At 49.4% G+C, this 25,779-nt stretch overlaps 1 protein-coding gene across 1 annotated transcript; it reads left to right on the forward strand.

Annotated features, from left to right (window-relative positions):
- On the forward strand, positions 18,410–25,505 carry LOC108637763. Its single transcript, XM_018060021.1, has 2 exons — positions 18,410–19,480; positions 23,909–25,505. The coding sequence occupies exons 1-2, from the start codon at positions 18,849–18,851 to the stop codon at positions 24,024–24,026; spliced, it is 750 nt and encodes a 249-aa protein (XP_017915510.1). The 5' UTR covers positions 18,410–18,848; the 3' UTR covers positions 24,027–25,505.

Here is a 25,779-nt window from a genome sequence, read left to right on the forward strand (position 1 = left end):
CCTTCAGTTTCTAAAAAGTGCTGAACACCTTTCTTTTCATAGGATCTCACTTCCTTTCAGAGCAGTCTTGGACTTAAAGACATGGATAATTCTCCCCTTTTGCATGCATGAGAAATCAGCTGAGCCACAGAAAACTCATTTTACTTGCCCATTGTTGTATTGCCAAGACTTTGAACCCAAGTCCCTGACTGCCAGCTCCATCCTCTTTGCATCCCCTGTTGCTCACTTTGAAGAAACATTTTGTCAGCCCAGAAGGGCAGTTCCCTTTCCTCTGGGGAAGAAGCTAGAAGCAAAAGGCACGTCACTTTGGCCACAGTCTTTCTCCCAAGGTGGAGGCGTCTCCTGACTTTGTCCCCATGACAGTGTTAGAGACAGGCTGAGAACATCAGAGCAATGGCAGGAGATTGCAGGGTAGGAGGAGAACGGTCTTTGGGCTGTGTTGCCTGGAGTTCTAACCAAATGGCGGGGGGACATACCACATCCAGGAATTTGGGGGAAACCCCCCGCCTGTCCAATCTTTGTGCAGCCTGGATTTCCCATCGCTATGTAACCACCACATGGAGTTTTTTTCTTCCTCTTTTTCTCTCTCAAAATCCTTGAAAATGTGTTGTTGTCTTCCCACTATAAAGGCCTAAGAGAATACCTCGGTTCAGAAACCAAAGACGCAACAAGTAGCAATTCAAGGGACTTGTGTCCTAGTCTGCCACCGCCCTCTCTGTGCCTTGGATGTTCCAACTGTTCAGAGAGAGTAACAAAACATGCCTTTGCCATCTCAGGGGGCTGAGACGAGACAAATGAGAGCACAAATGTGAAAGAGGCATGAGAACGCAGAGGGCCATAGGAACACAAGCATCTCAGGTACACGGCCTTCATTATCATCACAGCGAATTCCCAGCTCCCAAAGCTTTACACCAGCCAGAGCTCCTCCAGGACTCTTCTTTCAGAGGCAAATGACGGTGAATCAGGCTGATATCAGGAATTTATCTTTTGATAAAGCACCTTCTGTCCTGTGCAGTTCATTCAGCCCCATCACCTTCCCTTTCTTTATCTACGTTATCACCTTGAGACTTGGTCTTCTGGAAATCATCACTTTGAGGGCTTTTAAAATCCCTATTCATCAAAGAAAGCATCAACCATGCTCATAGGCAGTGCTTATGGTGAGAAGGAAGTGGAGTCAGACATTTCAAGAGGATATGTAACAAGTTTTCAGAATAAAACTTGGTTACTTAGAGCTCCATTTACCAGAACAATTCATTTCAGGAATGTTCCGGTTAGCCAGTTAAGCTGCACTGTCACCTCTGAAGGCTGTCCAATAAACGTGTGTTGAAGTGAACTGATCCCCACAAACCCTGTCTTTTCTCTAGAGCTGGAGAAGGATGGGGAATGGAACCCACCAGGAGCTCCAGCCTGGGCTTTTCTGAGCCCGCCGCAAGCTCCGCCTGTCGTTGACAGGGTCTTGGTGGGTGGCGTTCTAAAGTCACCCCCGCATAGGGTCCTGAAACAGGCAGTAACCTTGTGAGCTAACAGCGGCCCAGATTCCTCTTGGTAAGTAGGACCAATCACCTTATCTAGGTATGGAAACTCTCGCTCTGGCTGATGAGTCAGTGATAAGAGAAGCCCCAGGTGGCTGGGGTCAGGGCAAGGGTGCCAGCTTCCAATCTAATGGAACCATGGCTATGTGCCTTCCCTGTGGGAGCATTCTTCTCTTGGGAACTAAGATCTCAGCCTACCCAAACCAAGAGAATGTGCACATTAAGAAAAAAATTTCTATAAATGTCTTACTAGGTACAATGATAAGAGGGAACATTTTCACCTCTTCCACTTGGTTTTCAGGCCTTTATATTTGGGCTTTGAGGGAGCTGACACCGTCTTTTGGTCAAGTTTAAAGCACATATGACATTCTATAGGATAATACCCCAATCTCTCAGAGTGTCGTCACCCAGCTAGGGTCATAAGGGTGTCCCTATTGGCCATTCCACTCTTCTTTCAAACCAGCTGCCTTCAGATTATGGGGTCCATGGTAGCATCGCTGAGTTCCATGGGCACGAGTATAGCACTTGGATTGATAGGAGTCCCTTTGTTGGAGGCAAGTTTATATAAGATACCATGCCAGTGATATAAGGGATTTTGTAGGCCCCCCGTTGATGGTGTTGGTAGGAGAGTTTCAGGCAAAGAAAGTATATCTATATATGGAATATGTCCCTATTCCCATGAAGATAAAGCACTGCCCCTTCCAAGGTGGAAAGAATTCAATAAAATTGGGGGATTTGCTGGTTCCCAAGGAGCTGGTAGCCATTCCAGGGCTCAAAGTCGTCCTCTGCTACTAGCAAGGTGGACACTCGGCAGTGGTGAAGGCCGGAAATCTCAGCAAGGGCGATCTCTATTGTTGTGACCCTTTCTGTCACTCTGACCACTCTATGCCGGGGCCCACAGAGCAAGTGGCAGGGTGCGCAGGGGGAGAAGTGGGCTGTGGACGCGACGCTGGCCATCTTGTCTACCTTATAAGTGGAGGAATGTCAGTGAACGCTGCATCTTGCTCTTTAGATTCAGTGACATTCCTCCACTATGAGTGATCTCTGGTGGTCATTTCCTTGGGTCGCAAGTATCTCCTCAACCTTCGCTCATTCCAAGAGTGTCATCCACATGCCCCTTCCACAGTTCTCCTCGTCATATCAACCTTCCACTCAGTCTCTCCAAGTTCCTGATCAGTTCAACTAATCTTTTAGCCACTGCACATGAGACTGTGTGGATTTCTTCTTCTGCTCATCTGTCCTTCCAAGCAAGTGAGATATTTTTGTCCAAGTTTCTGCCCACTGGGAAGTTTCTCTTCATCACTGTCTTTCAGGGCCACCCTTAGTGGGGCTGTAATACCATCCACGTCTGGCTGGTGTCAACATAGAAATAGACTTGCCTATAAACCAGGCCCACTGTTTGTCTTTCCTCTGTTAACTGGTCAACAAGGGATTGTTTATGTGGGTTGAGGAAGAGACGGTAAAACAGCAGGAGTAGATGCAGCGGGAATCCCAGTCAATTGACCTGTGCCACTCAGACCCACTTAGGCCTGTTTTCATACATACCGTCTCCATTTAGTAATGGAACGTTGCTGCACACACCTAACTTTATGGTTTGGGGTGTAGGATAACACCCAATTCATAATGAGCAGCTCAGGTCACATTGTCATTTGCTATTCTTTGTGCAAAGTTTCGGATACTTGAATCTCCTGGGTTATAAGGCCTTAGTGGCAGAGCAACTTGTCCGTCAGCCTGGACTTGGTGTAGAGCCCTCTATTGCTCTGGGATCCACCTTAAAATGGCAGCCTTATGGGTTTCTGAGCAAATGGACCACAGTGGAAGAGCCAAATGTTGCTTTCAAAATTCAGAGACTCATTGAGCACTGTGCCTTTTTCTTTGTGGTGCACAGGACAAATTGGATCAACTTAACTTTGACTTTGGAAGGGCTAGTCCAAGATGACCTAGACCACTGGATCCTATTTCATCAGTGTTTCAAGCTTCTAAATTTTGTGAAGTTTCTCTTCCTATCCCCTGCCATGCCTGTACCTTACAGAGGTTTTAGGGGTTCTTGCTGCATCTTGCTGTTTAGATTCAATCGACATGATGTTATCAATATAATGGACCAGCATTAAGTACTGTGAGGTATCAGGTCTCCTTTGGATTAAATGAAAACAGGAGAGTTGACATAACCCTGAGGACCATGAGCATAGACCACTGCCTTAGTCCACCAGGTGAAATTAGACTGCTTCCAATTGCTCTTACTAATTAAGATAAAGAAAAAAATCACTTGCCGAGTCAATAGCTATCTACTAGGCGCCACTGCTCTAACAAAGATAGCATATCAAGGACAGCAGCTACAAAGTTATAAAGAAAAAAAAAAAAAAAAGAATAGCAGCTACAGTCAGCAACAGCTACCCGACCAAGTGTAGCATAATCCACAGTCATTCTCAAGACCTATCCAGCATTTTTGCTGACCAAATAGGTGTTATACAGGGATATGATGGGAAACACCATCCTCTCGTCTGTCGCGGCTTGGACGGTGACTCTAATCTCGGCAGTACCCCCAGGAATGTGGTGTTGATTTTGGTTTGCTCTTTGGGGGGCAGCTGCCTTCCAGAGGCCTCCTGTTGGCCTCTCTCACCCAGTAGCTTTTATTCCATAGATGAGGGAACTGATGCGGGGACTCTGCCAGTTGCCACTTATGTCATTTCCATGGGCCCACTAGAGTTACATGTTGTAGGGCGTTTCATGCCAAGATTGCATTCACCATCAGACCTTCCTATGTTCCCACTCTGGTTGATGAATCATGGTGAGTTTGAGAGTCCTAGAAATTGCCATCCGTTCAGAGCTTATATCCAGTCACTACACAAGGGCTGTGTATTTCCCTTTCTCTCCTGCCCCGTCACCCTAGCAAATGGCCCCTCAGGTACCACTGGGGAGGCTTGGAGGAAACTTACAGAAGGTACTTCTGGTCACATTTCAGGGTTCCTTAGAGGGATCTGACTTGTATCTCAGTTGAAGGATTCAGAGTTTGTGAACAGCCTCACCAGGGCTGCCCTGGTGGTCAGCTGGTAAAGAATCCACCTGCAATGCGGGAGACCTGGGTTCGATCTCTGGGGCGGGAAGATCCCCTGGAGAAGGGAAGGGCTACCCACTCCAATATTCGCCTGGAGAATTCCATGGACAGAGGAGCCTGGTGGGCTACAGGCCACAGAATCACACAGAGTCAGACATGACTGAGTCACTAGCACACACATGCTGATATAGACCAAGCTGTATCATAGTAGGTTGCATATCTGTTACCTTCGTTTGAACCCTGTGATTGATTAGCCTCCATCATAAATCCATGTGGGACGAAACAGTCTGAACTGTTCTATCCTTGTGGCTCATTGGAGTAACTGAGCTCATCCTGTACCCAGTAGTTTGTCACTGGGGGTTCCCATTTTTACCATCAGAGATCCCAGTTCAGCGGCAGCATTTCCACTGTTTTCTCTGTCCTGCGGAAGACAGACAGACACCACAAAGCTTTTAGGAGTGCTGGTATTCTTCTTACGATGAATTTTTAAATGTTTTTCTGAGAGGAGTACTCTCTGGGCCTTAGAGGAGGAATTAATCAGGTTACACACAACAGATATGTTTCTATTTCCCGTCTCCCTGAGCTTTGGATTCCTACTATAATGTGCTAGGGGAGTTCTGCAATGGTCAGCCTCGTTAGACATAAGGCACTATTAAATTCAATATTTAGATACTCAACCAAGCAAATTATTAGAACCACTCCCAATCACTTAAACTGCAACATTACACCTTGAATCCCAGGTAAACTCACCCATATTGACAAATATGACCCAACACAACTACATTTCATCCTGCTCAGCCTAATACTCTGGGAATCTATTCACATACTCACATTCCCCAGGTTCCTGACAATACAAATGGAAAGAAATCACAGTTCCTTTGGAATATAACCGCCTCTTCCTGCAGAAGATCTTTCCAATTTTCCCCTGGGCTGTGATAAGATGTGACTGTCATTGTGAGTCTGGCGGCAGTGAAATAAACTGAGGCTAGGTCTTAAGGGCCGTAGGTAGACCTCTTGCAAGGCAACTGAACTGTGTGAAATCACAGGTAAGCCTCTATTCAGGAGACTTCCTTCTCCAGCAAGGGAGAGTCAAGGGCACTAGGGGCTCATCAATCTCAGTTTCATTTCTTCATTTCAAATGTCCTTACCCCAGTGTTTGTGTCCAACTCCTTCCCAACCAGCGCTCTAACATTAGCACAAAGGCTTTATAAAGCTGTACATCTACCAGGTATTGCCAACCTTCAACCCAGACTTTAGCCCTGACCCACAGCACTGTCTTCTCTGAGGCTGCAAGAGATAAGGATTCTTTCAAGGTCACTGCAGAAACTTCCTGGTTGTGCACTCATATCTTGAGTTGGAAGTTCAAAGTTTAAAACTCCTCAATCTCTCTTTCTCTCATAAACTCTCTAGCACTGTCAGAAGTAACCAGTCCACCCTACAATTACCGTAATTACCACTGTTGCCTTGGCAATCAAGTGTAACAGTCACTGGATCACTTAAAACTTTGCCTTCCACTGACTCTCCATCTTACATCACCCTCGGGAATAATGTGAATAATCTTAATGCTACATCATGGTACAGATGACCAGCGTCCCACTTCTGCCAGCAATAAGGTCAATTTTGCATTCATTAAATAAGTGAGAAACCTGGTCCCCAAATACACTTTGAGGTTGTTTTCTGGGACCACTCCTGTTATCAACTATTGTATCAGTCAAGATCTCAGCAGGAAACAGCCTTACACCAGGTGGGGTAGGTCAAGTTATCTTAATGAAGAGCTACAATGAGGTCTGAGCAGGGTTAATGGGCCAAATGAGGGATGCTACGGAACTCAGGTCTTAGCAATAATGTAAAGCCATCACTATTTGAAAAGGCAATGGAAGAAATAATATCACCGCAGGACAAAGTGAGAGGTAGAGACATGGAGAAGGGGGCACGTGGCAAAAGTTTCAGTCCACAGAGGGTCACAGCCACGGCCAGAGATGTTGATGCAAGTGCAAGGAAGGGGTAGGTAAGAAACACTAAACCCACGGTCAGACGCATTTGGAAGCCAGAGGACAAAGCAAACTAGGTGATGCATTCCAAAAGAGGGAAGAGTATCCTGGGCCTCAAGTGGTGCAAGGAAGGGCTGAGAAAGGATTTAAAAGATGCGGGGGGCACTCCGCAGAAAGAGAGAGGCAGTGGAATTTCCCTCAGCGAAGCCTAGGGGTCCCGATGAGAGGTGAGCCTGCTGTCCGCCAACCCAGCCCCTCCGCGAGCGACAATCAGACCTGGCAGGGGCTCCGTCTAAGCAGTTCCGCTTTATTGCCACAAACCCTTGTTTATATAGGCAAGCAGGGGGTTTTGCGAGGGACTTTCTATAGTTGCACCAATCACATTAAAGGCCAAATCGTCATGTGCCATAGTTGCACCAATCTCGTTAAAGGTCAAATGGTCATGTGCCTTCATTATAACAGGAGTCTATGGTGATCCCCCGCTGTCCACCTGCACGGAAATCAAGAGAGCCAATCAAAAACTGAAACATAGACCACGCCCCTGTCTCTTCCGCCAGGTGCCGTCTTAGTTTCCGACTGCAAACCTAACCCATCTTTTTTTAGGTTTCCCGTTTAGGGTCTCACAGAAAGAGGAGGACAAAAGGGAATAACCAGCCCTCCAGCGGTTGCATTTTAAAATTTTTTATTTTTAATTGAAGGATAATTGCTTTACAGTATTGTGTTGGTTTGTGCCAAACATCAACATGAATCAGCTATAGAAAGTGTTGCATTTTATGTGAACTCTTTTAACCCTTTTAATCTAATACCAATAAGTTATGTACTATTACAATCTCCCTTTTACAAATGAGGAAACAGGCTTGATCAAAATTATGCAAATAATAAATGGTGGGGCTACAGCTGGAATTAGGGCACTTTGAACCTGAGTTTTTAATTAATGCTAAATGAGATCTATTAGGCTGGAGGAGAGCATTCAAGCAGAAAAGTGGAGACCAGTGTTGGGGCCAAGCATGGAAAGCCTTGAAAACTGGTCTACGGAATTTTTTCAGCTCCCTCCCCAAGAGCTGGCAGGTACCATATCTGCAGTGCTTTTTCAAGCCTTGAAGGTATTAGGAAACCTACTGAACTTTGCTTTCTCTTCTAAGCAGCTGGAGCCAGATAATCAGCCTTGAAGAACTTGTCCAGTGTCCCTGAGCGTGGAGGACTTGTTACGGCCTCCCATTACCCGCTTCTTTCCTGTAGTAATTATTCTGTTATATTGCTATGGGGGAAATTCCATTCCTCTCAGGCCACATGTTTTGGGTTGAGGTCGTAAGCAACCCAACATACTGCATTCCCCCAGAGGCACTGATCTGACCCCAGTCAGATCAAAGGTGCCAAGCAATATCAGCTTCTGAAGTTTCATGAGAGAAATAAGAATCTGAGGGGAACTGAGGGTACAGCTTTTGCTGCCAGCTTTCTACAAATAGAGCCAAGACTAAAACCAACCTAGAAGAAGGCAAACAGAGAGATGACCAAAAGCATGCCCTTGGAATGGGCTTGACCCCTGAATCCAGCCACAGCCACAGCTGGCCCATCCCTGGACTACGTTGCATAAGCCATACATTCATTTTTTCTCTTAAGACAGTTGTTTGCCCTTTGTAATCATAAGGCAGTCGTGGCAGAGTAAGGAGCTGGCCCTGCCTTCTGCAGAAAGGGCCCCATCCTCTGCCCTTTATCGCACAGATTTTCAGAAGCCTGGGGAGTGGGTCTCAAGAAGGAAGAGACTCATGTGATAGCAGAGGGTGAGAAGGCCCAGAGAAGAGGAATGTATCCTCTGGGATCAGAGACAAGATAAATGCTTGGATCAACACACACCCCCACAGAGGTATATTTAGTAAACTTTGCTTCTCATAGAGCTTGAAAGATCAAAATTGCTTTTTAAAAAATAATAGAAAGGAAGCAGCCCCTGTGGTTTCTTTTGACATCAGTCCAATTTCTTGGCTGTCACAATACTTCCAAATAATATGTGTAAGACCTCTCTGGGCTGTCTCTTTCCCCCTAAAACCCAAGGCAGAAAACAACAACAAAAGTCTGCTGTCTCAGCTGCATGACAATGTGTGGCCAGAGGCTTCCTGAGAGCTCTAACACTCCTGTATACTTTATTGGACCTGATGTTTTCCCAACAAGGATAAAATGGTGTTATGCAAATATAATATGGGCTAATGGTGTTAACCCAGGCCAACAGCCTGAACTACTGGGTTCACTATGTAATGGTCCTGGATAGTCTTTGAAATCCACCTGGCCAGCATTTACAATAATGAAAACTACAGGCCATTGCAGTCTTCCCCATGGGAGCTGATGCTGTAAGGTGACCCTTCCCTATGGCCCTGAGCGGTTTCTCACCCTGCCCCCATGGACTCGCCAGGCCTCTCTATTCTCCTGCACCCGCACTTTTCTTCTTCCAGGTATAGCTCAGAGGAGAAAGTACATCATCTCCTATGGAAGATTAACCTTTCCATCTATTGTTTTGATCCCATTTTACATTTAAGACAGTCTCTAGTTATTCTCTCCATAGTCAGTTTTATTGAAATTAACTTAGATACAGTGAAATGCATCCATTTTAGCAAATGGGTGAGTTTCGACAAAAGAATAGAGCTGTGTAAGCACTAGTCCCACAAATCAAGATATAAAACAGTGTTGTCTCCCCAAAAAGCCGCCTCCTGCTGTCAGTTCCCCAGCAACCACTGCTGGAAATCGACAGATCTGCTTTCTGTCACTATAGATTAGTTCTGGCTGGAGTAGAATTTCATAAATGGCGTCATACAGAAGTCGGTTTTTTCATGTTTGGCTTCTTTTGCTCAATATTCTCCTGCACCCGCACTTTTTTTCTTCCAGGTAGAGCTCAGAGGAGAAGGTACATCATCCTCTTGTGTGTATCAGTAGTTCGCTCTTCGTATTGCTAAGCAGTATTCCCTTGTATAGACATGCTAGTTTATTTATCCATGTGTCTACTGATGGACATTTGGATTTTTTCCACGGTTGTATAAGCTGTAAACATACTTGTATAATCTTCATGTAGACCTGCTTTCATTTCTCTTGGGTAAATACCTAGAAGTGAATATTTGAGTTGTATGGTAAACGCATGTTTACTTTACAAGAACAGCCAAATTTTTTCCCCAAAGTGGACACAGAATTTTATACTTCTGCCAGAAATATGCTAGCAGTCCACTGGATTCATATTTTTACGAACACTGGTATTGTCAGTATTTTTGCCATTTCACGTGTGTAGTGGTATCTCATTGTAGTTTTAATTTTCATTTTCCTATTGATGAAAAATGTTGAGCATTTTTTTCATGTACTTCTTGGACATTTGTATATTCCCTTGTGAAGACTCCATTCAAACCCTTTGCCCATTTTTTTTTTGTTTTTGTGTTACTGAGTTGTAAGAACTTTACAGCTCATAAAGATATATTTATATCTTTATATAAAAAAAAATATTGGTCTTTTCATTTCTTAAAGTTGTCTTTCAAAGAGACACCTGTTTTTCATTTTGATGGGTCCAGTTTCTCTCTCCTGTATTTCTAACCTCTGCTGGCTCCTCCCCTTCAGCATATAAACATGCTCCAATCCCTCCAATTACTACCAAACCAAAGAAAAACAAGATTACCACCAGCTTCCTCACCTGCAAAAGCCCTTTCCTGAACTCACATCCCTTTCCTGCTTCTGTTGTACCCTTTCCCCTCCATTCACAGCCAAGCAGCTCAAAGGAAAAGACTTCGTTTATCAGACCTACATCATCTAAACCCATTTTCACTTTGACCTGCTCCCACCACTCCACTGTGAAACCTCAGGCAGAGGCAGGACTCAGAAGCACAGCCAGCTTCTAAACTCTAGGAAAGCAGGTGCGTACGAAGGCTACCACCCGGCTTGTGAGGGCCGGGCTGGGGGAGCAAAGCCTGAGCGGAGGTGAGGCCTGTGTGGGTGACCGGTAGGGACTAGGAAGCCCGTGCCCTCTTTCTCTTGGTGTCTCCAGACTGCTTCCCCTGGTTTCCTCTGATGTTTTTGTGTTGCTGTCTAAATAGCCATCACATCAACACGTTTCCTTAAAAACGGCGCATGAGGAGTCGCCTTAGGAGAGCCCTGATGCAAGGGCTCTGTCCCGCTCGCCCTAGCTACGCGGCCACCTGCAGCCCTGAAACCTCCCCCGCGTGGCTCTCTTCGCACCTGCTCCGTCAGGGGGGCTCATTTCTGACGCCTCTGCAGTTCCGGCCGTGTCCACACTCTTTTTCTCCTGTGTATTCCCTGTCTCGCTTATAGCAAGTACATCTTAAGTACCTATTTTGCAACAGAACTCAACAACAAAAATACTAACTTCTGAAATTGTGTTTAAGATGCTGCCCTCAAGAAACCCACAGTCTAAATGAGACAACCAAGTCACCTAACGCCACCGGGTGACCTGTGAGAGCATAGGTGAGGAACAATAGCCAGGGCAGCCTAGGGCTGTTAGGACTGCTAAGGGAGCTCTAATCCCTGGGGCAGCACCTGCAAAGGAGGGTGAACGGCTGTGTAAGGAAAGGGAGGCATGGAGCTCAGGCCTTGACAGCGAGCAGTCCACGGGGAGCTTACGGAAACTGCGGGGAGCATCGCTGGCTGTTAAGCAGTCCCTCTTTCAACAGAAGTGGGACTGTAGCCAAGTGTGTGGCTGGACCACATCTCCCAGCCGCCCCTGATGTTAGGTGGGGGCACACGACTAAGTGGTCCACCAGCGGAACACGAGTGGACAAGTGGTGTGCGCTACTCCGAGCCACGGTGGGTGTGCCTCCTTCACGCTCTGTTTCTCTTTTTGAGAACTGAAGTTCTCTAATTATTAATTATTATTATTCATTTATTTATTTATTGATAACAAGGCCTTAAGGAGAAAGCAGAACCACACAATGGAAGGAGCTCCAGACTTTAATGACTCTCTGCAGCAAAGCCACCACACAAAGCTAAACAATCAGCGAAGATTGTTACAGGAGCAACAGATGACCCTAATGTGTTAAAACATGGGAACATTTGAGTAGTCTCTGTTGTTGCAGTGTGGCCCTTCCCTGCATAACATATTCCAGTTATGATACATCTGTGAAAACTTTATTAAAAACGCACATATGTGTAGGAAAGAAATGGAATGAAATATACCAAAGTGTTAATAATGGCGGTTATCTACATGTGGTGGAATTATGGGAAGATTTCCTTTTCTTTGCAATTTTCTACCATTTCCAAATTTGCAACCATGAGCCCGTGTGATTTTATAGTCGTGACAAATATAAATTCTCTAAATCTAGGTAGTTATAGAGATAATAACAAGCTGAGAAGGAACCTCATCACCAGAAGGCATGTAGAAAGTCTACTCAAGTATAGAATTTAAGGGTAGGAAAAAGTCGAGGGAAAAGCGTGAAACGTGAATGAGTTCACTTTGACATTCATCGAGCACCTAGCCATGCAAAGAGCAGGGACACGGCACAGGAAAGCCCAGTCCACACCAGCCTGCACCCTTACCCTGCCCCGGGCCGCTGTCCACCTCACGCCGCACTCTGCTGCTGCTGGCAGGTGCTGGGAGGGGGAGCGCTTTCACTCTAGCTTCTGTTCGTATTTTCCTTCGTGTGGTTTAGGGAGCCGAGGTAACACGTGACGTTAACAGAGAGAGGTTCTAGCAGCAGAAGAAGGAGAAAGGAGAGTCGGGCACTATCGGGGCATAGATGCTGTGCAGACTTGCTGAAATGTACTCCCCCCCAGCACAGTACGGAGCTCATACTAGCGGACATGATAGATGTCGAACTGGTCTATCCTGAGATCCAAGACAAGAAAGGAAAACGGGAAAAGGAGGGAGGGGGCTTTCAAAGGGACAGGAAAGGGAAAGGGAGAGAAAAACTTCAACAGAGTTTCAGGAAAGAGTTGGATGAGAGAGAAAAAAGAGGGCCTGAAAAGATGCGAGAAGGGACATCTAACTGGAGGAAAAGAGAATGATGAAGGAAAAAGTTAGCAATGGAGGAGGTACTTGCTGCAGGAGGAAAGAGGCCTTTTCAGGATGAAAGAGAGCTATGGTGTCTGGGAGGGTTTGGTGTGATAATCAGGGCTGAGGAGCCGGGGGTTAAGGTCAGCGAAGGCTCCCCAGACAGGCCCAGTCCCAGCGCTGGGTCGCTGGCCCTGGGGCAGCCACACCAGGGGGCGTGTGGGGCCCTTGCTCCCTTTGCCTTAGAGTCACTTTCTCCCTAGGAAGGCTGTGAAGGCAAGTGAAAGTCGCTCAGTCATGTCCGACTCTTTGCGATCCCATGGACTATAAAGTCCACGGAATTCTCTAAGCCAGAATACTGGAGTGGATAGCCTTTCCCTTCTCCAGGGGATCTTCCCAACCCAGGGATCAAACCTGGGTCTCCTGCATTGCAGGCATGTTGCTGCTGCTGCTGCTAAGTCGCTTCAATCGTGTCCGACTCTTAGCAACCCCATGGACTGCCGCCTGCCAGGCTCCTCCGTCCATGGGGCCGTCCAGGCAAGGGTACTGGAGTGGGTTGCTGTTGCCTTCTCCGGCAGGCATGCTGAGGAAACACCAATTCTGTTGATGCCAAGTTGCTTGGATAGATTCTGCTACTTGCTATTTGAGGGATAGAACAGGCATAGAGCTTTCTGGAGATTAATTTTTGATTTATTGGTGGTAACAATGATTTATTCTGATACACCCCAGGGTAAAGAAAGGGCTGTAAATATTTTAAATGCTGTTAGCCAGTGACAAGAAACATTGCTGGTTGGGGAGCAGGGGAGATGGGAATTTCAAATGCCTTCCCTCAATTACTTAAAGGCAAACTGTGAACACTCGCCGGCTTGTTTAGGATGGAGGCTGAGTGTAGGCAAGAGAAACATATTCAACTGCTACCTTATTAACTCACACAACATCTCAGGTTTTCTCCAAAGAGTCCATTTGCTTTAGCTACAGATTGGATTGGATTGACTTTCACATCCTGAGAAGGAGGTGGCTTTCAGACTCCTGAAGAGAAGAGTGAGTGATCAGGGGCCATCTAACCCAGGCTCTCCACCAGACAAGAGGAGCCCATGGCCAAGAAGCGGGGTGGGGCGGTGGGTGAAGCCTTGGACCGCGAGTCCAGCCTGGTTGCACGACCTCTGGCGAGTAACTCTGCCCTTGAGCCTAAGTTTCTCCAGCTGTAACAGGGGATGACGATCCTTGCTGGTGTGGCAGGGTGAAGACTGAAGTCTGGGAGTGTCTGGCATGATTCTTGGAAGACACGGCCCCCTGCGGTTTGCTTGTCCAGCCTCTCCTTCCCTTGGTTCTCATTTCAGCCTTGTTTGTCAGGCAGAAAAGAGATGGCTATTTCTTCCCACGTGACGAGGAAATAGGGGCTGAGTGAGGGAATGCGGGTGGTGGTCAGTGTCGGGGTCTCTGGAAGCCAGGATTAGAGTGAGGTGAGTAACATACTTGCCCCAGATGTGCAGACTTAATGAAACTCAGTCACCAAGATGAATATTTTAATGTAATACTTTTAAAGATCAAAATTAATGCAAAAAAAATCCATAATGAACATCTAATTTTAAAATAAAGACAGGATCAGTTCCCATCTCATAAAATAAGCTTTTTCTTCCTCCTGAGCATAGGGGCAGGGATTCTCTGGGATGGAGGAAACACTGCCTGGGACTCCGTATTGGAATTTTGTCCCTCTTGGCCGCTTAGGTTAGGATCCGTCTCCTTTTCTTCTCTGACCTCCAGCCTTCCCAGCAAAGGCGAGAGAACCGGACCACCTGCTCGTGGGCTCTAGAGTAAGGCCAGGCTGGGCTTCAGTCCCTGTCTCGTTGCTTACTAGCTCAGGGATATTGCTTTTCATGTTGTAAACCTCAGTTTTTCATCTGGAAGCCTCAGTTTTCTCACCTGTGCTGGCCTCGTGGGGTTACTGTGAAGACTAAATGAGATAATATGGGGAGAGGGATAGACTGGGGTTTTGGGGTTAGCTCAGCGGTAAAGCGTCTGCCTGCAATGTGGGAGACCCGGGTCCAATTCCTGGGTCGGGAAGATCCCCTGGAGAAGGAAATGGCATCCACTCCAAAACTCTTGCCTGGAAAATCCCATGGACGGAGGAGCCTGATAAGCTACAGTTCATGGGGTCGCAGAGTCAGACACGACTGAGTGACTTCACTTCACTTTCACATGCAAACTACCACATATAGAATGAATAAACGACAAGGTCCTACTGTGTAGGACAGGGAGCTGTATCCCGTGTTCTGGGATAAACCTTAATGCAAAAGAGTAATTTAAAAGGATGTATATATGTGTATAACTGAGTCACTTTGTGGTGCAGCAGAGATTAACACATTATAAGTCAACTATACTTCAATAAAAAGTAAAATGTTTAAAACAGATAATGTACATAAAGCACATAACAAAGGGACTGGTCCAATCAAGTGCTTGATTAACATTCATTATTATTTTTATCCATAAAATGGGTACCATGCCCTCAGCCCCAAAGTGAGACACATAGATGCTAAAGAGATAACAGTTAGCAGGGCAGAGCTCCATGCCAGGCCCGGAGCCAGCAGGAAGGCAGCCCTGTCTGCTCTGCCTCTGGCTTCTAAAAATCTGGGGCCTGGCCTGGGCACCTCAGAAGTTCCTCCCAGGCAAGGTTCAAGGCTGGACCCTGACCTGCTGGACCGCCTGCCACAGGGAGGCTGCTAATCCTGCCACCTGGGGCAGGTGCTGCCAGCCCAGCAACAGGTCACCATGAAAGAGGAGACGTCAGGGCAGCTGAGCTGGGGGCTGGCGATGAAGGCCTCCCAGAGACACTGACTCTGGTCCTGCTTCCCTTTTGGAGTTGGGTACTAACAGCATGGAGCTGAATTTATGGCCCGTCTTTAGCAAGCGCATAATCCTTCATCTCGGGCAATTGGTTGCAAACCTCCATCTAAAATTCACGCTCCTATTTTCCCTTTGTCTCATTTCCCCTTGACTGTTTTAATTTACTTTAAGCTGCCTTAAATCCATTATGAAACAAGGTGAGGAATAAATAAATACATCCTGCCTGTATTTAAACAGCTTCCCATTGTACATGTATATATTCTTGTGTATCTCTTTTCCAAAAGTTACTGCCTGCTGATGCCTGCAAACGGCTGCGTTTGCGTGTCCTAATTGTGTAACTGACTGGATTAAAAATTGAGAGTTCCGACAAGTACCTAGGAAGCCAGGAAACAGAGTGTTTTCATTTTCAGTATAAAGAGCAGGCCTGGGCCCAGGCTTCCGCCCTGGGAAGAGTCACTTTACGGCCGTGGCTCTCAATGGGGGCCAACTTTCCTGCCAGGGTGCATCTGGCAACATCTGCAGACGTTTTGGTCGTGGAGGCACCTGGCATTGCTCCTGGTGTCTCGTGGGCAGAGGCCAGGGATGCTGCTAAACTCCCGCAACGCCGCCCCCACGATGAGAATGATCTGCTCCCGAATGCCAGCCGTGCCAAGGCTAAGAGGCCCTGACTTGGGGGGAGAAGGAAGCGGAGGGGCAGAGGCAGCTGAGGAGGCAGCCCCCCAGTGCCCAGGAGACCTTAGGGCTCCCGCGGGGTCACAGGCGAAGCAGAAGCACCGGAGCGAAGGGGCGTCTCCAGCCTGGGAGGGCTGGTTTCCGGTCAGCGGGGATGGAGAGCTCTTCTCCACGGGGACCTCTGCCCCGCCAGAGGTTGGAGAGCGCAGCACGGGGCCCTGATTCCCAGCCCTGCTCCGCGGTGCTGCCTCAGGCCGGCCACTCCTCACCTGAGATCACAGCCGTCTCCACGGGCCTCTCCTTACACCTTCTGCTAGCAACCTGCGGCTCCCCCTTTGCCCCTTTTGGGGGGACCATCAGAGCCCCCATGTGCCCCCCACATCCATGCTCTCCTCACACCTGGCTGCGCCTCTGTAAGCAGTCCCCTTATTAAACGTTCCTCAGCCTCTCCTGATTTGGGAGTGTCATCTGCTTCTCTCAGAGATCCCAGTGGTCACTCTCTCACTCCTTTGTTGACTGTCCAGTGAGCACCTGCTCAGTCCTGTCTGACTCTCTGCGACCCCTTGGACTGTAGCCCACCAGGCTCCTCTGTTCTTGGAATTCTCCAGATAAGGGCTGGGGTGGGTTGCCATTCCCTCCTCCACGGGATCCTCCCCACCCAGGGATCAGGCCCACATCTCCCGCATTGCTAGGCGGATTCTCTACCACTGAGCCACCTGGGAAGCCCTGGGCTACACAGGGGAAGCAAAGCAAAGGTCCTGGCTCAGCGTCCTCTGACCTTCTACCCGTGGGAGCCTCAGCCCCGCTTGGACAGAGGCTCGGTGTGTCAGGCGCAGCTTCACGCCTGCAGCGTGTATGGCCTGAGTAAGGAAGCGTCCAGGGGCTACATCCTGAGCCAAGAGGCAATGGCTGTCCTCCTGACCACTGCAGCCCTGCCTAGCCTCCTGGGAGAGTCACTCCGCTCTCTGGATTTCATTTTCCTTAAGGTGAGGGGTTGCACTAGATAACCAACCAGCAGGTTTTCTGTAGAGGAATTAAAATTCCCTGGTTGGGGGCAGTAGCAGCAGGCATCTTGTGGCAACTGAACGCCTGGCAGACCTTCCAGGGGGGCCCTGGTGAGGGCAGGGGAGGGTGTGGATCTCCGGGTCCTCTTGTTGGCTGTCTGGGTGACTTTCTGGGGCTTGAAGATGGGGTGAACCCCTCTGGGGCCTCTGAGGCCCCCTGACTCCCTCCCACCCTCCCCTGCCAGCCACACCTCTCTTGGGACCATACGTGTCCTAGGTCCAGGCATTCCCGGGGACCACCACACCCCCAGGGCCACCCTGCGAGCACCAGCTGGCAGGCTGGGTGACATCACGACAAGCCTGCACAAAGTTTTCCGGATGCTATGGGCTGGCAGGGCCGGCGCGGGGCCCAGGAAGCCCCTCGCACCTACCCACCCAGACTTACAGCATCGCTGCTGCCCTGATGGAGCACCAGAACCAGACCTCAGCACCCTCCCTGCAGAAGTCAGAGGGGACGGAAGGGTGGGTGGCGGGGCCACCGGCAGGGAGCCGTGCCCGTGTGGATGCGTGGAGTCCACGCTCCATGCTGGTGCCTTCACAGACAGCATCTCATTTAACCACACAAGTCCTCAGTGAGGTGGGCTGTTGTGCAGCCTTTTCTCAATGAAGACTCAGACCTTAGAGAGGAAATGACTTTCCCAGGGTCACAAGGCCAGCAAATGGAAAAGCGAGTGTCCAAACCCAGGACTATGGGCTCTAAACCCCAACAGTGGCCCACTACACAACACCTTACAGTCTCACCTTAAAGAGACCTCTCTCCCACCCAAGGGAAAAGGCAGGGTGAGTGGGAGCTGCCTCCTGCCAACATCAAGCCTGTTGGGACTCCCCAGGCCCTCAGGGGCCTTTAGCCAGCTCTGCAAGAGGGCTGGGAGTCCCGGCGTGGGCAGGGAGGCCACTCCAGGAGAGCAAGGGTCCTAAGCAGTGGCCCTCAGTACACAGCTTTCTCACTGGGCCCACCCAACCTGGCCCTGGGTGGATCAGCTCCTTCAGATCATCTTCCGTGACATCCTCCATGGGGACAGGGTCTAAGGAATCTCCTACCAGCCTTGCCTAACCTGGGCTGCAGCTACATAGGAGGCAAATTCTGCTCGCCTGTCAATCAGAGGCAAGGCCCCCTTTCCCCTTTGAGTCTGCTAGAGGCAAAGATGAGAAAAAGTCCTTTCCTCTCCATCACACTTCTCAGCTGGAATACAGAGTTCCCGCCTCCCTCCCTCCCTCCTTCCCTTCCTTCCCTCCCCTTTCTCTCCCAGCCACTTCCAACCCTCCTCCCTCAACACAGACTCAGTCACTGACTTCCTTTGTGCTCCCAAGTGCACAAGCTGTATCGCAGCCTTGTCACCTGGCCTTATAATTGCTTCTCATTGTCTGTCTCTCCCAGCCTCTTTCAGCTCCTATCCCTACCCTGACCCCGTGCCCAGCAGGGTAAAGGCCCGTGGGAGAACTCCTCGCCTCTGTCTCCTCCCACAGGTGTGCCCAGCTCTGGGCTTGGTCCTGGGAGGGATATTCAGGAACCAGGAGACTCATTGCTGCTTTCAGGGCCCTGGACTCTGCATGAGATGCAGACAGCTCACCATCAGGCAGGGCCGGGACTGCACAGTAACCTCAGAAATATCACTAAGACCTTGGGGAAGGCGGAGATGAAGAAGTCGCGAAGGGAAAGGCGGGATCCTTAGGGACGGGTGGAGTTGGACGGGTGCGGGGGGCTGACCCAGATGGGGAATGCGGAGGCACAGTCAGGGCAGGCGCGTGGAGGAGGCAGCCGCGGCCAGACAGAGGCAGACGCTGGGGAGTGAGGGGAGGACTCAGGTCGGATCCCGGCCCCCTGCCTGCTGGGCACGGGCTCCTCCACCATCCTCCACGGGCTCGGCTCACGCCTCACGGCGTCCCTGCGGCGGGCAGGCCGCATCTCGCTCCATGGTGCAGGTCGACAGCCCAGCTGGCAGAAGCTCCTCGAGGCTCAGCAACGTTCAAGATCAAAGACAAGGGCAGCCGCCCTTCCCTCTCTCCTGGGTGAGCCTGCTCTGGAGGGACAGGAGAGTTCCGGCCGTGTGTGGGGCCCGCCCGGGGCGGTCACCAGCAGAGTCCGGAGAGCATTGCCGCCTTCCCGGCGCCGTGCCCTCAATCAGGAGCGTCTCCTTTCAGATCTGGGCTGCGCACGCAGCGCACAGCGCCCCCGCCAGTCTGCAGAGCACATGGCCGGGACGCGCGCGGGCTGCCCTGCAGAAAGGGCTGGGATCTCGCCAGGGCCTGAAGTGCGGGCTGACTGGCAGCTGTCACCGAGCAAAGAACACTGGTCTTGGAGCCAACAGCTTGAACCTGAATCTCAGCTCTGCAGCTAACGGACAAGTCATGTGAGTCTCATTCTTCCCCGGGAGCTGAGGGAGTGGTTGGGACCCACCTCCAGGCATCGCAGAGTACGCAAGGAGGTGACCTCTGTGAATCTCTCTCTCTTGGTGCTGGGCACGTGGAGCTTGAATCCCGGGCCTCCATATGTAATCAGCTGGAAAGCACAGTGACCATCTACAGTCTACAGAGTCGCAGCCCCTGTGCCCTGGAGCAGGCTGCCGGGGTGTGGAGTCGGCCTTCCCACCCTGTTCAGAACTCCGTTCAGCATCCCCGACGGTGGCCGCCCTGTCCCTGCTCGATGCAGCCTAGAGCCCCAAGCCCCCCACACGCAGTGCCCTGGACGACGCTCACTCAGGGTTAGGAGGTCTGCTCTCGGTGTCCATCGGCAGGCCTTCCCCGGCATACACTCTGACAGGTGTCAATGGCAGCGTAAATATTTATGGCACATGCCTGATGCAGTCAGCTTTTAGGATTTCCAGCACTTCAGATCAGAGATTTTTGCACAAGAAGCCTTTTATCTGGAGAGAGGGCCTGGATGGGGAGTGGGGAATGCAGGCAGCAGAGAGGAGCCTCTTGGCCCCGCTGTGTGGTCGGGAAGCCGGCCTTTCACTGCGGCAACCCAGATGTCTGAATTTGAAGGGAAGGTTAGCTGGCAGCTGCCATCTTGGTCTCTGGGCTTGAGAATCCATCACCTTTTGGAGGTTTTCACTCAGGAAGCCCCTTGCTGGCTCTGCAGGGCTAGGCTCAAGGTGAATGAGGCTCTCACCAGAGAGTCTGAAAGGTCCTGCCTGGCTGCCCTGAGGCTGCATCCTCCCAGAGGGTGGAGCAGAGGGTTCTCACTCCCACCCGCGCTGGTTTCCAGATTTCCTCCAGAGCTGAGACCAGGGAGGAAGTCCTAGGTGGCTGGGCTAACCTCCAAAGACCCGCAGTAAAGCCAACCCCCACCGTTCTCGGCACAGGAAATGTACATATTTCAAGCACTTCAAATGGTGCAGCCAAGAGCTTGCACATGTGTGTTGTCAGACCCTCCCAAGGCTGGCCACCAATACGCTCAGTGTGACCACACTTCTGAGCATCGAGGGAAGAACATATGTCATCCTCTGGACTCTGAGAGGGGTGATAAGTAAGGGACGGGAGAATGGTCAGTTTGCATCTGGGCCTCAAGCCTGGAGTGTACCTGCCCCTGTGGCCCCTTTCCTGGGAGCACCCACATGGCAGAGACTGAACTGGGGAGGAGACTCCCTGGAAGGGATAGGAGGACTTCTAGCTGGACTCTGGATAAGGACAGAGCCGCTCTTCACTCCCTTCCAGCCCTAGACCCTCGGCCACTGCCCCTCCCAGTCTTGGACACTACACAGCTGATCTACACGTATCTTGTGTGTACACACTCAGTTGCTCGGTCCTGTCGGACTCTTTGTGAGCTCACCAGGCTCCTCTGTCCATGGGGTTTTTTCAGGCAAGAATACCGGAGTGGGTTTCCATCTCCTCCTCCAGGATCTTCCCGATCCAGGGATTGAACCCATGTCTCCTGCATTGGCAGGTGGACTCTTTACCACTGGGCCCCCCGGGAAGCTCTACAAGCATCTCACCTCATTACATTTGTCCCTTCAGCAAAATCAGTTCTGTTTCTCCCACCTCAGATAGCTCCTCTACTGAGGAAGAAAGGGAAAAAGGAGAGTGATGAAGATTATTAGGATAAAGAGAAGACTGGCTGTAAAATCTGGGTGCCCTAGATTCTCATTTAGCATTCAGGCTGGGCCATAGACACTTTTCCAGCAGGAAATTGTCACTCGTCCCACCACCAGAAGATCAGGGTAAGCCCCCACCCCCACCCCTGCGTTCCCATAACTCCGGGCGTCCTTTTAGCACTGCGCTGACATTACATTCATTTTGCTCATGTGGCTGTTTTCCCCCAAGGACCATAACTCCTTGAGAGCAGGATCTGTGTGGTGTTTATTCACAACACGTGCCCACCAGTGTCTAATACACAGTGGGCACTTGATAAATATTTGGTGAAACCTCCACTGAGCTTGTGAAATTCACAAAAGAAAATGAAGCCTCAGTACACACACATTAATGGTTAAGTTAGGGGTGGGGTTCAAGCGCAGTGATAGAGAAAAGAGATCCGCCTGCTCTCTTCCCAGAGGGCTGGGTGGGTGGAGCTGAGGCCGAGGACTGCAGTAGCGGAGGAGGGGCGGGTTTCCGAGCTCCTGGGGCAGGCCAGCGGCAGGCTGCTGCCTCTGCAGGAAGGAGCCTCAGTCCCCCCCCCCCCCCACCACGCTTCTGTCTCCCAGAACCAAGTGCCAGGGGGAACGGGAGCAGTCCGACAGCAGGGGTGTCATCTGTATCAAACGGCCATCCCTCACCTGAGAACTCGAGACATCTTTCAGGAGCATCCTCTCTGCTCTTAGCACCGGGGGGCGGACACAGAGATGAACCAAGCCCGGGCCCCCACCTGCAAGGAGCTCCCATGCCACTGGGGAGGTGAGACTCACAGTGAGCAACCGGCCACGGGTAGAATTATAGACTGCACCATGTGGTGTGATCATGAGTGTCAGGGCTGAGGGGTGACATCACCAAAGGCCAGTGGCATTTTGGTGATCTAAGGAAGTGCAGACACCTCTAATGGTGCATGTAGAGAAGAGAACAATGCCCAGAGCAGCCAGAAAAATGGGCTGCAGACCCCACCAGTGACATGCTGAAAGCCAGGGGAAGGTTGCCTCCATGGAGGGAGGGAGGCAGAGCCTTAAACGAGCCTTAAGGAAAGAGAGCACTTAGCTAGGAGGGAAGAGCAGCGCAGGGCAGCCCCAGGGACACACCACCCACCCAAGCCTGGGGGGCGGGGTGCTGGTCTGCACCGTGGTTTAAAACTAAAGCATTAAAAGCTGTAAATCATTTCAGAAGGGCACTCACTGGAAAGTTCAGCTCCCTCCTAACCTGACTACCTGCTCCGATCTGCTGGTACTTGTCTCTTGTGTTATCATTCCAGAAATTTCTGAGAACATAAAAGCTTAATTACTATTTAAACACAAATGGAAACATACTACACATAATGATGTTCTATATCTTGGTGCTTTTTATTTTTTTACCAGAAATGTGTAGGTGATTATTCCATTTCAGTCCCTACAGAGTTGCCAAATTATTTTTGACGGCTTCATATTATTCCATTGAGCGCATGTGAGAAATAAACTTAACCAGAGCTACACTGATACACAGTCAGGTTATTTCCAATTTTTTTTGCTGTTGTAACTGAATTACAATATTCTTGAATACATGTCATTTTATATGTGTGTGTCTACAGGACTAGCTGCATCAAGGAGTATATACTTAAATTTTCGAGCTGTTACCAGTAGTCCTCCACAGAGGCACCACGGCATGAGAGTATCTGTTTCCTTCCTTTCCCACGGTATCAAACTTACTTAATCTTTGCCAATGTAGACCAAAATGATGTCTCATAGTGCTAATTTGCATCCTGAACGTATGAAGCTTCCTTTCACGTGCTTAAAGGCATTATTTGCCTTTCCTTTTCTGTGAAAAATTTAAATCTTTCATCCATTTTTAAAATTAAGTTATTGGCCTTTTTCTTATTGATTTGTAGGAGCTCCTTGTTTATTAAAGTAACCTCTTATTTATGATGTTGCAAATACTTTCTTAATCTGTCATCTGTACCTGTTTGCTTTGTTTTTTGCCAGGTGGAAATGTGTGGTTTGTATCTGTCTGAGCTTCAGCTTGTTAGTATTTTCTTTTATGATTCTTTCAGTTCTTGCAGAGTTTTTTTTTTTTTAATTACTTGATTGATGATCTAGAACACATTTTGATTTTAGGAATGCCTGCTTTTTCATGTAACAATGGAGCTTGGATCGCATTCTTACCAGTGTATAAAAGTCATCTCATTCTTTTTATTGTGTGAATAGTGATTCTGGCATATGGATATGCTTTACTAACCAGTTCTCCAAATTATAGGTAGATTATTTCCATATAAGGTGCCATTATAAGCGATAATGTAATGAGTAACCCCCTCAAAGACATCTAAAAGGTAATTCAGTTTAACATTTCTGAAACCATCATGTGGGGAGCTCATTAACGTGTGGGCTCTGATTCAGTAGGTCTGGTGTGGGGCCCGAGACCCTGCATTTCTAACAAGTTTCCGGGTGGTCCTATGATGCTAATCTGTGGGCCACACTTTGAGCAGTAAGAGTTTAGTTGACTCTTCAGGAGCCTTCAATTCTTTTTACGCATCCCATCCACTGGGGAGGAAGTCGCGCTTGGAGCACTGGGTTTCCATCTCTGAACAGCCCTAGTTGAGGTTCTTCTTCACATAAAGTCAACTCAGCATTTTTGGCCCTAATTCTATATCCTGGATCTGAGCCATCAGTCACAGCAGCCCTTTGAGTTTTTACCAAGCTGTTTTCTCTCCTGTGTCTTTTCTTCAGGCCAAGCATCTCTTTTTCACCTACTACCCATGTGGCAGGGGTCACGGGGCCTGGCGGTGATGGGGAGTTCATGGCCCTGCCTCAGAGCCCTCCTTCTGAACTCCAGTCTCAGTTGTAAGTTCTTTCATGCCTGCTTGTCCAGGTAAAGTCACTAAGTGTTCTCAGTGCTGAGGGTCAGACCCATGTCTCGAATCTCTCTGTGCTGAAGAAGACTCTTTGACATTGGTGGGAGTGACTGGTTGGGGTGGGGGAAGATCACAGGAGACAGGATGTGCTGGTAAGTTAACACTTGCTCTCCAGAAGAAGAAGGAGGCTCCCTAATTTATAGCTTTTTCTTTTCACGGTGTAAATTCTCCCACCATGATGGATTTCAGGCTGGCAGAGTGATGTTGCTGTACATGGTAGCACAATGCTATACGGCATTTCACCACACACACTGAATAACCTTAATAAGCTTCAGAAACATAGATAATTAATTGTAGTATAATAATTGGAAAGTGGGGAGTTTTTAGTATTTGTTACCTTCTTAAAATATAATTTATTTCATTGCAATCTTTAACAATGCTTGTGTTTAACAACTGGCTTGCAAATGTTTTGAAAATGCAAACATCAGTTCTTGTAAGCCTATGCAAGCTAGGTCCAGCAGAGCCCTGGTGGACAACCTGTCTTAAAAATCGGAGTCTCTTGCGTCCTGCCGCCTTTAAGAGCCCGGAAGACAACGCCCACACTTCCAACAGCAGTGCTCTGCTGCCCTCTGGTGGCAGCTCCTGCCCTCTGGTGGCAGCTCCTGCCCTCTGCGGCTGCCTCGGAACTTGATCCTACAGCAGAACCCACTGGCTCCGGCCCTGAGGCGGGATCAGAGGCTCCCTGAGCAAGTTAAGCACCCCCGCCGCTCCTCTCTCACCCTAGCCTTCTGGAGCACAAGGGCACCTAGGTTAGGGCATTCAGAGGCTCTGGACCTGCTGCACCCTCCTCATCCCTACTTGTGGGTTTTCACTGCCCTCTTCAGTTTCAGCAGAGTGATACTGAGCTGGGGAAAGGGCTCTGCCAGGTCAGTAACATGCAAGCGCGTTGACACCTCACCCATACCGCGCATCCCTGAGAAGGAGGTGCTCTAAGGAAATTATGACTCGGGTGCTGTAGTTGGTTGTTGTTGTTGCTCCGGGGCTTCATAGGAAACTCACCAGTCTTCTCCATTAGAGCTGGGGCTTCCTGCCATCTTAGAGCAGCCAAGAGGAGGAGCGAGAGAAAGAAGACTGTCAGAACAGCACCGAAGCTGCCGCCACACGGTGGGACCTTCTCGCGGGGATAGCCCCAGTTACAGCTGCAAACTCCAGCGGGGAGGACCCTCGGGTCTCCTGAGGCTGGCAGGCCATCTACTGCCCACACTGGCCAGAGCCTTCCGTAAGAAACAAACTTTACAGCATAACAACCCAAGACACCCTATACAGAGAAGGTTCAGGAAGCAACACTTACTATGTTCAGTGTATTTTGTCATTCCAAAATTTTCCATCTTGCCCTTTCCACTAAAAAAAAAAAAGCCTTTCACAGAGGAGAACAAGACGGTGGAGGAGTAGGTGGGCGTGGAGTACATCTCTCTGTGGATACATCAGGACTACACCTTCAGACACAGACGTGCACGCGGAACACCGGCTGAGAGTGGACAGGAGGACCCGACCAGCGGAAAAGAATCTATAGACCCACGCGAAACTCGGGAGGATGAAGGAGCCAGGGGGAAAAGCGCGAGTGTTAGTAGGACTGGACCTGCCCTCGGCGGGTGGGGGAACTGAGGCAGGGGTCCCATCCCCGCGTGGGGCAATTGTCTGAGTCAAGGGAGAAACAAAATGACTGAGAGTGAAACAGCTGATCTG

This window comes from Capra hircus, chromosome 16 (genome assembly GCF_001704415.2).
Source record: "Capra hircus breed San Clemente chromosome 16, ASM170441v1, whole genome shotgun sequence".
Lineage (NCBI taxonomy): Eukaryota > Metazoa > Chordata > Mammalia > Artiodactyla > Bovidae > Capra > Capra hircus.

Coding starts and splice junctions, on each gene's coding strand:
- LOC108637763 (XM_018060021.1), top strand. CDS start 18,849: ATGCGGAGGCACAGTCAGGGCAGGCGCGTGGAGGAGGCAGCCGCGGCC. Junction 19,481..23,908: donor GCAGCTAACGGACAAGTCAT/GTGAGTCTCATT, acceptor TCTTTTCTTCAG/GCCAAGCATCTCTTTTTCAC.